The 14,120-nt window shown below is 39.0% G+C and overlaps 1 protein-coding gene across 2 annotated transcripts in view; it reads right to left on the reverse strand.

Moving 5' to 3' along the window:
- The window catches only part of TEC (tec protein tyrosine kinase), a 100,030-nt gene that overhangs the window by 76,638 nt on the left and 9,272 nt on the right, over positions 1-14,120 (reverse strand). For both annotated transcript variants that reach the window (XM_014534361.1, XM_014534358.1), the window contains exon 2: positions 5,618-5,803. In XM_014534361.1, the coding sequence (XP_014389847.1) occupies positions 5,618-5,803 (186 nt within the window). The remainder of the gene's footprint in view (positions 1-5,617; positions 5,804-14,120) is intronic.

A 14,120-nucleotide genomic window follows, 5' to 3' on the forward strand; every position in this document is an offset into this window, starting at 1 on the left:
CAATTAAGACAAGTTTCTTTCAAAATAGGCAGGTGGGAAAAGAGAGGTGGGGCAAAACACTATGTTTATTTCAACTATAATGCCATTTCCCAAACTTTCTGGGAATTGTTCTTTCCCAACTGTCTTAAGGGCCTTCACAGCACAGTCCTTTGAATATAGTCAGTGGCAAAATTGCTAAATAAAACTGTGATGGAAATTTTACTTTGGGATATCACTAAAAATTGCTAAGAGCTAAGTCTTATGAATAAAATAAACTAGGTAATGTCATTTCTGAACAAAAACACTGATTTTTCTTACAGCCTTTGTCTCTCTCATCATAATACAAATAAGCAATGAATAAAGCAGAACTATCATAGCCAGATCCTACAGTGTTTTTCAAAGTCTAGAATCTTTGTATTATTTCTAGTTTTAAGTAGAGCATGAGAACCAAACCTGTTCCTCATGAAGTATTTTACATGCCTAACAACTGTTTAACACAGAAGAAGAAAAAGTTAAAACTGAGGCGAGGGTCCAGATAGGGAAACAGGAATAGTGATTTTTACTCATCGTAGTGGACCAGGCTAAAGTAAACAATTTCTTTGGTGAGATATTATGGCCATCCTAAAGACGACCATGAGAATGAGAGTAAGAGAACAGACTATAATAATTTTAAACCTGATTTCATGTTTGTGGAGTCTCACAGACAATCGTTGACTATTCATGAGATAGTTGGCATTTTATAGTATGCAACAAAAGACAGCATTTCTTCCTTACATTTCTCTTCCTCTCACCACCGACATTTAAAAACTTTATGTCTTAACCAACTAAATGCAATGGGCGATCAGGGATTAGATCCTCAACTTGGCAAGGGGAGGAAGTTGAGAAATAGCTATGATGACATCAGCAAAAAAATAAATAAAATTTGACTACAGACTCAACAATAGTATTGTATCAGTGTTTAAAGTCTTGATTTTGATCATTGTACTGTGGTTATAAAAGAGAATGGTCTTGGTCTTAGACAATATATAATGACCTATAAAGTGATAAAAGGGGCAACATCTACAACTTATTCTCAAATTGTTCAGAAAATAACATGCATAGAGAGAGACAAAGAGAATGATAAAGCAAACTGGACAAAACCATAGGCAAATTCGTAAATCTGATTACTGGAGAGGTTACTTGAGAGTTCCTTCTACTATTCTTGCAACTTTTTCAAAGTTTGAAACTACAGCAAAATATGAAGTTATTAAAAAAATGTTTTCAGAGTCTAGATGGAAGGAATGGTACCCTTCAACCCAACTACCTTCTGTCTTAAGTAGATTTCTGCTTCCTAGAGAGAAAAAACGCATAGTAAAATGTTATGAAGTGAAAATGAATAAATTGGTAAATTAAGAGGATGGATCATATCCTAGTAAATGATTAATTACAAGGAAGTTCAGATCCAGGACAGGAGATTAAGAAGGCAGATATGAATCAGAAGAAGAGACATAAGAAAGGAAATTGAGACACAAGAGAGGAAGTCAATACTACCTTTTTTCAGAAACAAGGAAACTCAACTGCCTACAAGAAAATGAGTTTTCACCCTGGCCGAGTAGCTCATTTGGTTAGAGCAGTGGTCGGCAAATTGTGGCTCGCGAGCCACATGCGGCTCTTTGGCTCCTTGAGTGTGGCCATGAAGTTTCAATCGCACTGTACGTGCACGCCCGCACGTGGTATTTTGTGGAAGAGCCACACTCAAGGGGCAGCAGTTTGCGGACCACTGGGTTAGAGCATTGTCCAGATATGCCAAGGTTTCAGGTTCCATCCATGGTCAAGGCACATAAAAGAAGCAACCAATGAATGCATGGATAAGTGGAACAACAAGTCAATGTTTCTCTCGCTCTCTCAAATCAATAAATAAAAAAATTTTAAATAATGAAAAAAATTTAAAATAATAAAAGAAAAAATTTCTGAGATAATACAGTTGAGAATTTTCAGAGCCAAAAAAAGTTTCCTTGTACAATAAGCACTGTACTACTTCTATTGAGTGTTTAGAGCTGTATCACTTTTTACAAGCTAGTGAACTATCTGGTAAAGTGTGATGCAAATGCTTCCAATTTCTCTATAGTAAATAAAAGAAACTTTTCCCAGCCCACACCCATTCTCCAGAATCAGACGACGTGCTGAGAGATACAAATCCTCAGGTAGGATTACAAGTGTCCTGGAAACCTATGCGTCCCACTGAGAGGTCCCCATAGTCTAAGGATACAACCAGGAGAGAAACATGTGATCATCCCTGGACTTTAGGAAGCTCTTATCTCTATATCACAGTCTCCAGGCTCCCAGGGCTGGTCAAGAAAACCATCCTCTATGACCCAGAAGACTCCATAGAAATATGAGAGTTTCCCCAGGATGCTTAAGAGACTCATGTCACGTCATACTCGTAACTGATTGCCTCAACCATCCTGTCCGTTACGCTGGGTAAAAGACTAAAATTTCAAGCATCTCATTACAAACAATGTTCGATTTCAGTACAGCTGGAATAAAATGATAAGGGATGCACTGGTGGCATTATGGAAAAAGCACTGAACTTAAGAGTCAGAATATCAAGGTTCAAATTCTGACTCTTCCACTTGCTTGCAGTGTGACAACCTTTCTGGGTATCATGGTTCATGATGTATGTTTAGGATGAGCCTGCCCTGCCTGTGTCTAAGATTATGGTCTCTCCATCTCTCCTTCCATCCAGCCAGCCCTTCTACCGAGTACCCACTGTGCACTGGGCCCTCAGAAATGCGAAGATAAATAAGCTGTGAACCCTGCCCTCCAAGAGTTTAAAGTCCAATGAAGGACTAAGATATGTAAATGAAGTCAGACAACCAAGATGCCATGATAAAAGTATTTACAGGCACAGAGGGTTGGAGTGGGGTGTGGATTCTACCTTTAGTGGGAAAGAACTAGGAAAGGCTTCAGAGAAGGTGGGGAGTGAGCGGAGTCAGGAAAGATGAGCACTTGCCAGGCACTCAACCAATTTTTGGTGGCTGAAAAAGACAGTGGATGGAGAGATAAGTCCTGGCAGGAAGGTAGAGAAGGATATCACTCCAAGTAGGACTGACAAAGGCACCATGAGACAGGGCAATTGCAGGTAGAAGATATGGCTGATGCCAGAGAAAGTAGGGTTGGCAATTAGAAAATTGCATTATGCACCTTGTATTCCAAGCTAAGGAGTTTTAACTTGATCCTAGAGAAAATCAAAGAGAAGATACAGGTTTTCAATATCTCTCTGAAGACTCTGTAAACGAAAGATAAATATTCAAGAGTGGAATCAGGTAGAGCAGTAATCCACCTAAGAGAATGGGGTGGGGAGCCGCTTTAAAGTTGTAACAAAAGGAAGGAGAATTCATGGGACCTGGTAATAGATTGGACGTGTGCTAGGGTTGAAGCAGTGATGACAAAGGAGGAGTTCAGAGTATGAAAAGATAGAAAATGTATATAAAAGTAGTTTCTAAACTATATATACAAACTGGAAGAGCACTGTTTTACAATGCTCAAGTAGATAGTGGCAGAACCAGGACAAAACCCCTCTCTAGTATTAATGTTCTTCTATCACAAAGAAAATTTTAAAAATTCATAACTGAAAGTAATAAAAATATACTTGCTTTAAAATACAACTCTACCTGTGTTATAGAAAGATTTAACAGAATTTTTCACTCTTTGGAGTATCAAGGTGGTTTCAAAGATAGGCTTTGAAAAAAAAAGCCCTGTAATTCATTAGGTGTATGATCTTATGCGAGTTTTTAAACTTTCTAAGCCTCACATCACTCATTTTTTAAAGGGGGATACTAATAATACAATTTAGCATTGTTTTGAGGGGAAAAAGTCATGCATGTAAAGTATTCAGCACAGTGCCTGGCATATATTTGGTGCTCAAAAATTTTTACCAGTATTACCACTGATTTGCAAAAAAGAGTTAACATAGCTGGTCTATGAGACTACTATCTTGGGAAAGGCTGGCTTACAAGGTTGGCCCTTGGCTTAAACCTGAACTCTGGGAGGGCCCTGCCATTCCGAGCACCCATAAGAATAGCTCACTGAGCCTAAACTATTTGTACAAACAATATGTTTAAGCTGAACACCTGCTTTCCTTCTGGAGTCTTGAATGTTGGTACATGCTAGGCAGAGGGTACTTATGTGATCAGCCTCCAACGAAAACCTTGGCTACTGAGTCTCTAATGAGCTTCCTGGTAACAACATTTCATAATTGTCACAATTCGATGCTGGAGGAATTATGCACACCCTTTCTGGCTCCATTGAGAAAGGACTCTTGCAAACTTATGCCTGGTTTCCTCCAGACTTGCCCCATTTGCCTTTTACTTTTGCTGATTTTGCTTTGTCTCTTTTTACCGTAATAAACCAAATAAACTGTACCTGAGAGTACAACTATATGCTGAGTGCCGTGAGTTCTCCTATCAAATCATCGCACCTGGAGGTGGCCTTCGTGATCCGACACAACTAGTGTCCCTACTCCGCGACTTTATAAACTATTTGCCAGTTTCATACTGGAGCAGCATTACAGAAAACACACCAACCAAGTTAGTAGTACCTAAGTCCAGTTATAAAAAGTTCCTGATTTCTTAGCTAGCAATTGTTGGAGATTTACTCACTACTTGAAAAGTTTTTATTCCACATCGCGACATAGAGAAATCTCTCCTCCCCTTGTTTTCTCCCCGCTATTTCGTGGCCTTTTTCCCGATTAACCCCCAGCCGCGCAATCCCCTGGATTCCATTGCAATACCACACAGAGCGTCCCCTGGCGTGTCAGATGATCTGACCCATGTGCAGAATGCAAGATCACTTATGAAACCCCCTTTGTTCTGTGTTATTATGAGTAAGATCAAACAACATAAATTGCTGGGAAGATCAATTACCAGTTCATTAGAATATGCAGAAATGTGAGCTAGTTGTGAGTAATAAGAACAAGGAGGGCACGCCAAAGAGTGGCCCGTCACGGGAACTGAAGCACGGGTTTTCCAATGTCAGAGCTGGAAGGCACAGCTTGCCTGAATTTCCACCATCCAGAACAGAATTTCTCAGCCAACTCCCAAAGCACAATGAGCTGTACTTAACAGGAAGTTTCAATAAATGCTTATTGCCATCGTATTGAAGGAGCCTGGGGTCCAGAGAACCAAGAGAGGGCAGAGGTCTGTCCCACTTTATGATGAATTGATACAGACACAGTTTCTACGTGTTAAAGAAGACTTTGATATGTATGCAATACAGTAACTTATGGGAAAGAGCCATGTATACAATATACTTAATGAAGCCCATAAGGATTTAATTTGTTTTCATTAACAGATTAATTTAGTAGGCTGATAGAAAATGTTTACCCATATATACCAAACCCATAATTAATGAATAATTTATATCCACATCCTAAACTTTATCTTTCAAATCCAAATAACATATTATTACCTTTACTTCATTATTAACTTCATTAACCTAAAGCTTATTCCATACGTTTGGGGGCAGTATTACAAAGTAGTAACAACACAGAAATCAGCAAAGCACATTTTGATTGTCTCCTACCTCATTGGGGGCAATATTACAAAGTAGTAACAACACAAAGTAGAAATCAGCAAAGCACATTTTGATTGTCTCCTACCTCTGCTCGACCTTCATAGTAGGTTAACATGGACTTTGTTAGCACAAAAAGTCTCTCTTTGTAGTTTAAGGGCGATGTCTTCTTTCTCTGCTGTGACCTTTTAATAAGAATCTCTTCTAGAATAGTGTTAAAATTCATCTCGGTCTTCTGATCACTCCTTCTCCTGCCATTGAAGATTCCAGTATTCTAAAGAAAGTGAACAGTTGAAATAAAATGTGACATTTTGATTTTCCAAGGATGTTGTCATTTCAAATCACCAAAATAAGCCTTTATCCTCCCCACACCCAGAGCCAATAAATGTTATTCCACACACCTGGACTGAGAATGCCAGGTCACAAAAGCTCAACCTCCACTTCACCCCCGGCCTCACTCTCTTCACCCATATCCAGCATTTTACAGAAAGCCTAATCAAGGTTTGCCATGATGATGATTCTCTGCTTTGTACCTCCCCAGCATCCCTTAACTTTCTGGCACACCCTTCTGCTATTTGATTGCAAGGACACAAACATCTCGGATGGAAAAGTACAATTCATCACCTGCCTGGCTGATTTAAGCTTCTATTTGAATAGCCTCAGGGTCTTGGCACACAAAATGGACAAGCACGTAGATAAGATAAATGTGTGAACGAAGTGAATTACCACAGTGATGGCTATGGTTCACTCTCCAGCTCTGACAAGGACGCAATCTTGATCAAACACCCTAATCACAGAGCCACGAGGACGTTCTCTCGTGTCTACACTACCACACTCCACAGTTCTCTGCTCAACCACAAGAGAAAAGGAAACCCAGTCATAGCTAACCTACTCGGCCCATATTTGAAGTCCCATGTCCAAACTAAACCTTCTAATATTCAACAAAATTTAACTATCTGAAAACTCAGGATACTCAGAAAAGGCCTGAATATTCTTATTTGAGACAAGTTGAATTGGTGACAGCCATTTCTTCCCTTCCTTCACCACACCTTTATAAGACATCATTGTATATCAAACCATAAATGCAATGGAAGTGGGTGAGCATCGACCTATGAACCAGGAACTCATGGTTCGATTCCCAGTCAGGGGTCAGAGCACATGCCCAGGCTGCAGGCTCGATCCCCAATAGGGTGTGTGCAGGAAGCAGCCGATCAATGATTTGCTCTCATCATTGATGTTTCTATCTCTCTCTCCCTCTCCGTTCCTCTCTGAAATCAATAAAAACATATTTTTAAAAAAAAGAACATAAGGGGTTACTTGAGACCACAGCCAGAGACTTGACACTGAGTTAGCCACTGAGGAATTCCACCATCTTCACACCCAACCTGATACCTCAGAAGCACCCTTGCAACTCCCTAGTACTGCTCTGTCATCATCCAATTAGGCCCTTCCATTTTCCACTTGGTTACTTCAGAGCAGCTTAACTCTGTATATCAGTTCCTTCCTTTATAAAACATGGAAGTAAATACCATGAAGTTATTGTGAGGTTTAATGAGATGTGGGAAAGAACTTATTAATTCCGCTGCTCTTTTCCTAGCTCAGCATTGTACTCTTGACCACAATAGGAGCTTTCCAACTGATCTTCCTTTCCTCATGTTATTCACACTACATACCCCTCATTCCCATTGGATCACTCTTCAAAGACACCACTTTGATCATGCCATTTCATTCAACAGAAATCCTCAATGCCTCCCTCAATGTCTCCTCAAAGCCTCCTCCCACCTGCAGGATAAAGTCAAACTCCTTAGTTTGACACTGGATTGTCTAGAATCTGGCTACAACCTAACATCGAATTTTTATTTCTATTGTTCCCCATATATTCTACACCCAGTCAAAATACTTGGCATTCAATCCCTGGTCTAGAGTCCCCTCTCTCCCTATGAAAGCTCCTCTACCTCAAAACACACTTTCTTGATGAAGCCTTTCATGCTGATTTCAATTAATTAAAAACCTTCCAATTCAGCCCTAGCTGGTTTGACTAGTGGATAGAGTGTTGACCTGCAGATCGAAAGGTCCCGGGTTTGATTCTAGCCAAGGGCATGGACCTTAATTGCAGGATCCTCAGCCCCAGTGGAGGGCACATGCGGGAGGCAACCAATAGATGAACCTCTCGAATATCAATGTTTCTCTCGAGCTCTCCCTTTCACTCTAAAAATCAATGGGAAAATATCCTCAGGTGAGGATGAACAACAAAAAACCCTGCCAATTCATGTACCCATAATCTCTGTCTCACTCATCATAGAGCTCATCATAATCTTCCATGTTATACAGCAATTAATGAACATATTTGAATTTTCACCTAGATTTTAACCTACTAAAGAAATAGTTCTCAACCTTAAGTATATATTAGAACAACCTAAGGAGATTTTCTTCTTTTTTTAATCCTCGCTGGAGGATATTTTTTCCATTGATTTTCTAGAGAGAGTAGAAGTGAGGAGGAGAGACAGAGAGAGAGAGAAACATCAATATGAGAGAGACACATCAATGGATTGCCTCCCCCACAGCCTCCAATCAGAGCGGGGATAGAGCCTGCAACTCAGGAATGTGCCTTGACCGGAATCGAACCCACGACCCTTCCATCTGAGGGCCAACGCTTTAACCACAGAGCCAAACCAATTAGGGCAGGAGATTTTCTTTTGAATGTACATGTCCAGGACCCAGATCTTTCTATTCAGTTGTTCTGGGGTGAGGCCCAGGGCATCATGATTTAATGTGCAAGTAGATTTGAGAGCCACTAACTTAAAGAAAGAGCTTGGACTATTCCACTAACTCTTTACACCATTCTTGGTGTTTACAGCAGCCTCTCAGTAAATAGTTGGGATAAAAGACCTATTAACAATGAACCCATTAGCTAAACTAAGATAAAAAGTCAGAAAAAAAGCTCTTGTTCCTTTTGCATCTAAGTTGGTCTTCCTTATTCTAAATTAAAATTTTGGTGCCCTCTTTCCTTTTTTCTTTTCCTCCTGAGAAGCTGCTGATCTGTAAATACCACATCTTTGGAAATTATCTTTTCATCTTTGTGCAGCACATCTTCAACACAGGGTGTAAACAATTTACAAAAATTGACCGTAAGAGAAAAGCAAGCTATTCCCTGGAAAACAGGTCATATGCAAATGTGTAGTTCCCAGCCCAGTGAGTAACACCATAGTTACCGAACGGAAGTCCTGGAGGATAAGGGGGTGTGGCTCATCTGCAGCTCTAGAGGCAAAAGGTCTTAACACCAGGGGCAGGTGATTCCACAAGCTTAAAAGTAGGTTTCATAGAAGGGATTGAAATTCAGAGTGGCAATCATCAAAGGCAATGCAGGATGATGGAGAAAAATCCCAAAGGAAATTGATTTCTAACCCAAAATTCTATACTCAGCCAAACTAGCAATGCAGTGACAAGAGAATAAAGACATCTTTCAAATATGCAAGGCTTAAAATTTTTTTACCTCCTATTCAGCCTTCTCAAAAAGCCACTTGAGGATGTACTCTACCAAAAGAAAGAAGTAAGCCACAAAATACATGGAATACAGGAAACAAAGGTTCCAACACAAAAGAAAGGTAAGGAGAATCTCCCAGATGATGCTGGAGGGAAAACCTAAGATGACATTGAGCAGCAGGCCAAGAGAGCAACTAGGCCAAATTAGATCAAGTTAGAAGGTTCATGGAAAGAGGTTTTTTTTAGGAGATGAACCTAAAGGTATTGAGAGAAGATCTACAGTTAATCAGTAAAACTTTGCCAACTTAAAAAATAATAATAAATTCTCTAAAGAAGATGAGATTATTTTCCTCTGTTGTTTTTTTTTTTAAGTTTTAATAGACTTTTAGGGGAGGAGAGTAGAGAGCATATATCTTTCCACTGCCATCTTCCAATAATTTTCTGACTCTCAGAGGCAAATATTTTTATTTTTTTAAAAAAAGCAAACATTTTTGTACCATCACTAAGTAACCTACTTGTATTGCTACTTCTTGGTTTTTCAATTTTAGGTATGCTCTACTGACTTCCTACTAGTACTATGGAGGATCTAGGTCCCCACCCACACACAAGAAAATTTCCTGCACTCACTTACCCTCAATATATTTATATGGGTAGTAATATTACTATTTTTTGTTTACATTATGATGAGGTCCGAAAGGTTGGCGACCACTGTTCTAGATGTATTCTACAGAGCTGAACTCTGTAGAATACTGTGATTATTTTTCCTTTTCTACAAAATTCTTTACTTTCCCTGGAATTGATTTATTTTATTTTTTATATTTGTAATTAAAGTTTTATTACAACACAGCCATACTCAGTTGTTTACATATTGTCTGTAACTGCTTTCACACTACAATGGCAGAGGTGAATAGCTGCAACAGAGACCATATGGTCTGGAAGGTCTTTTTTTTTTTACTTTATTTTTATTGTTGACACTATTACAGATGTTCCCATCCTCCCTTTGCCTGCTCCCACCCAGCCCTCACCACCCTCCCCTTCCCTCTGGCCATCACCACACTGTTGTCTGTGTCTATGACAAGAAATAATAAGTGCTGGCAAAGGTGTGGAGAAAAAGGAACCCTTGTTCACTATTGGTGGGAATGTAAATTGGTGCAGCCGCTATGGAAAATAGTATGGAGGTTCCTCAAAAAAATTAAGATTAGCATTACCATATGATCCAGCCATCCCTCTCAAGTACATATACCTGAAAAACTTAAAAACACTAACTTGAAAAAAATTATGCAGCCCTATGTTCATTGCAGCATTATTTATAATAGCCAAGATATGAAAACAACCTAAGTGTCCATCAATGGATGAATGGACAAAGAAGATGTGGTATGTGTACACAATGGAATATTATGCAGCCATAAAAAAGAACAAAATCTTACCATTTGCAATAGCAAAGATAGACATTGAGGGTATTAAGCTAAGTGAAATAAGTCAGACAGAAAGAAAAAATACCATATGATATAACTTTTATATGTGAGTTCTTTAAAAAAAAAAACACACAAGCTCAGAGACAGAGACAGGGGTTAGAGGGTGGGCAAAATGGGTAAAGGAGGTCAAAAGGTACCAATTTCCAATAATAAAACAAATAAGTCCTGGGAAGGTAATGTACAGCATGGTGACTATAGTTGATAATACTATACTGCATATTTGAAAGTTGCTGAGAGTAAATCTTAATGTAACTAGACTTACTGTGGTGATCATTTTGCAATATATACAAAAATCCAATCATGTTGCACAACTGAAACTAATATAATATTATATGTCAATTTACCTCAATCTTTAAAAAATTAAAAATAAATTTTTAAAAGTTTAGAAAACCTAACATTTTAGTCTTTGAGCACCAATATTCTGAAGTAGATAATGGAAACTGTCAGTTTCATCCATGAGAAACCCAAGCCACCAAGAATTTATGTTCTCTGTCCAGTGTTACAAATCTGAGTACCAGTCTAATGATTCTCAGTTTCTCAGTTTGGCAATTTTAACCAAAAGATCTTAGCACCTCCTTCACCATAAAAGGATAGCTACTAGGGCTGTCCATTCTAGTCTCTACACCTTTCACAGTACTGTATTTTTAATCAAGAGAACAGAAGTACCGCCCTGGTCGGGTGGCTCAGTTGGTTAGAGCATCGTCCCATACACAAAAGCTTGTGGGTTTATTCCTGGTCAGGGCACATACCTACGATTGTTTCAGGTTCAATCCCTGGTCAGGGTGTGTGCAGAATGTAACTGATCAATGTTTCTCTCTCTCCCTATCTATCTATCTACCTATCTATCTCTATCTCTATCTCCCTTCCTCCTTCCCTCCCTCCATCCCCTCCTGCCTCCCTTCCTCTCTCTCTAAAAAACACGTCCTCAGGTGAAGATTTTAAAAAAGAGAGAACAGAAGTGCTAACCGGGAAAGGTAGTCAGAGACAGATGAAAACAAAAGTAATTTGAGTTACCAAATGATAGCTTGGTAAGGGGTTCAGTAAATAAGAAACAAACATCCTAATTATCAGGGTAGGAGAAGGACAAACTCCTTAAAGGAAGGAGCAGAGTGATTTGAGGTTGTTGAAATTCACATATTTAGGTTGAGCCATGTGAAATTGTCATTACCCAGCACTATTTTATCTACAAAATCAGCCATATTATATAATTCAATCTAACACTTGGTTATGCCCTAAGATCAATAGAGTTTAGTTAAAACCCTCTGTTTCAGAACTTCTACACCAGAACGCATAACCTTTATACATCTCATCATAGGTTTATGACAAAGTTAGCGTCTGTTCCCAATGTTAAGAAATCCAGCATGAATAAACATCAGACTGATGTTTATCTGAGAAACCAAATACTGTAGATTATATTTCCGTTCAAAGGTACCTAAAATGGGTAGCTATTATATCAGAACAACTCTAACCATGCTCTCTCCTGCAATGTATACTCTCAGCTTAAACTCAATTTCCTTTTGTAAAAGCAGAATTAAGTAACAGAAATACAAGCAAAAAAAAAAAGTATTAGGCTGATTTCTATCAGAATAAATGGTACATTCTAAGCTCCCCATTTAAGATCATGAAGTGAAGCTACAGCCTTTCTAATCTATTGAACAAAGGCACCCATTCGGCCAGTTGATATGTAGTAGGTTACAAAGTTTTGAGTGTTTGTTGGCCTACTGAAGCTGAACTGGTGAGGAATTCAAGAATCAAGCTATCTAATGTCCATCAATAGACAAATGGATAAAAAAGCTGCGGTGCATTTTTACCAGGGAACATTACTCAGCCATAAAAAAGAACGAAATCTTGCCATTTACAACATAGATGGACCTAAAGGAAATTATGCTAAGTGAAATAAATTAGACAGAGAAAGACAAATACCAAATGGTTTCATTTGTACGTGGAATCTAAAAACAAACACACACAAAAATAAACAAAACAGAAACAAACTTATAATTACAAAGAACATTTTGATAAGGTGATTGGGGGGGTAGTGAAAGAAGGAAAGGGATTAATACGTACAACTGCCAATTATAAAAATAGTCACAGGGATGTAAAGTACTGCATAGGGAATATAGTCAATATTATTGTAATAACTATGTATGTAGCAGATGGTACCAGACTTACTGGGGTGATCACTTTATAGGTTATATAAATGTCTAATCACTATGCTGTATTATGCCCTAAGGTCAGTAGAGTTTAGTTAAAGCCCCCTGTTTAAGAACTTCTACTTCTACCTAAATTGAAACTAATATTATATGTCAATGGTAACTGAAAAATAATGTTATTTTTTAAAAATATCTAGTAAAACCCTTACCTAAAGAGAAGACGAAAGGCCAAAGTTACAGAGACCAGCTGACTTATCTCTCCTGGTAATGTACCCTGGACCCCAGCTCACTACCATATGGTAGGTGATTGGACTAAAGAGGCAAGTGAACCTGGAAGCAGACCATGCAGTGCTGCACTGAGAAGAGCTGTTCCGTACTGTCCATATAGCACAGGTATACACACAGACACAGCAGGTGCTCTTTAACACAGGCTTGGGTCCTACACTGAAGTTCCCCTCTGTGGTCTGTGGCTGCGACTGGGGTTGGGAACCTCACCATTTACAAAAAGGAAGAAAAAAAGAGTAATAAATGGAGGGAAATGTTTTAGAAAATAAACCACGTGCAATACTTCCAAGAATCAACACATATACTTACTATACTAGAGACTCATAGTTAAACGGTTCTAGAGAGAAGAAAAGTTATCGTAACATAAAAATGTTCATTTACCAACTGACCACATAGGCCCCAAGCAAATATCCCTTTCACATTACTAGGTTCTACTTTGCTGGTCTTTATCCCTCACTGAATAAGAGATGCAACAGTCAACAATACAGGTGCCAATGAACTCGCAAATAGTCAAAAGATGAGGATCAAGACGTCAGTGAGGGCAATACTGGAGAACTGCTCAATAGACAAATGGATAAAAAAGCTGTAAGATACCCTGTACAAGAGTGCTCTTTGCTCCCTTTTCCACACACACACACACACACACACCAATCCATTCTCCCTTCTTCCTGGACATATGGACTAGAGATGATATCCCCTAGCCTTCTTTGCAGTTAGGTGTGGCCATCTAAGTTAAAGCCTATTAAAGAACAAAATTCAATTGAGTACATTTGGATATATCATTGGCTTTATTTAGTGATTCATGAATTGGGCAGTATCCCATCTAGCAACCGGAAGGGCGCTCCAATGAGTTGTACAAAATAGAAGGTTTTTAAGGCCAAAAAAAAAGTGTAGGACTAAGAAATTAAGTGGAGTGTTTCAGGCAAGGGCAGCTTCCATAAGGAGAATGCTGGGGTTTTATCAAACAGACTAGTGGCCCGGTGCACAAAATTTGTGCACATTAAAAGGGAATTAGTTAGAGGAATTGTTTTAATATTGCTATTTGCCCTTTCTCTATAATAGAAGTGTCAGAGATGAAAGAAAATTAGTAAAATGTATATGAAAATCTCCCTCCTGTCAGAGTCTGGGGCGCACCGCAGGACCCAGAGTCAAGTCCCCGCCCACCGGCGCACACCTCAAAATCACGCGAGACCCAGAC

This window comes from Myotis brandtii, unplaced genomic scaffold (assembly GCF_000412655.1).
Source record: "Myotis brandtii unplaced genomic scaffold, ASM41265v1 scaffold10, whole genome shotgun sequence".
In the NCBI taxonomy this organism is placed as follows: Eukaryota; Metazoa; Chordata; class Mammalia; order Chiroptera; family Vespertilionidae; genus Myotis; species Myotis brandtii.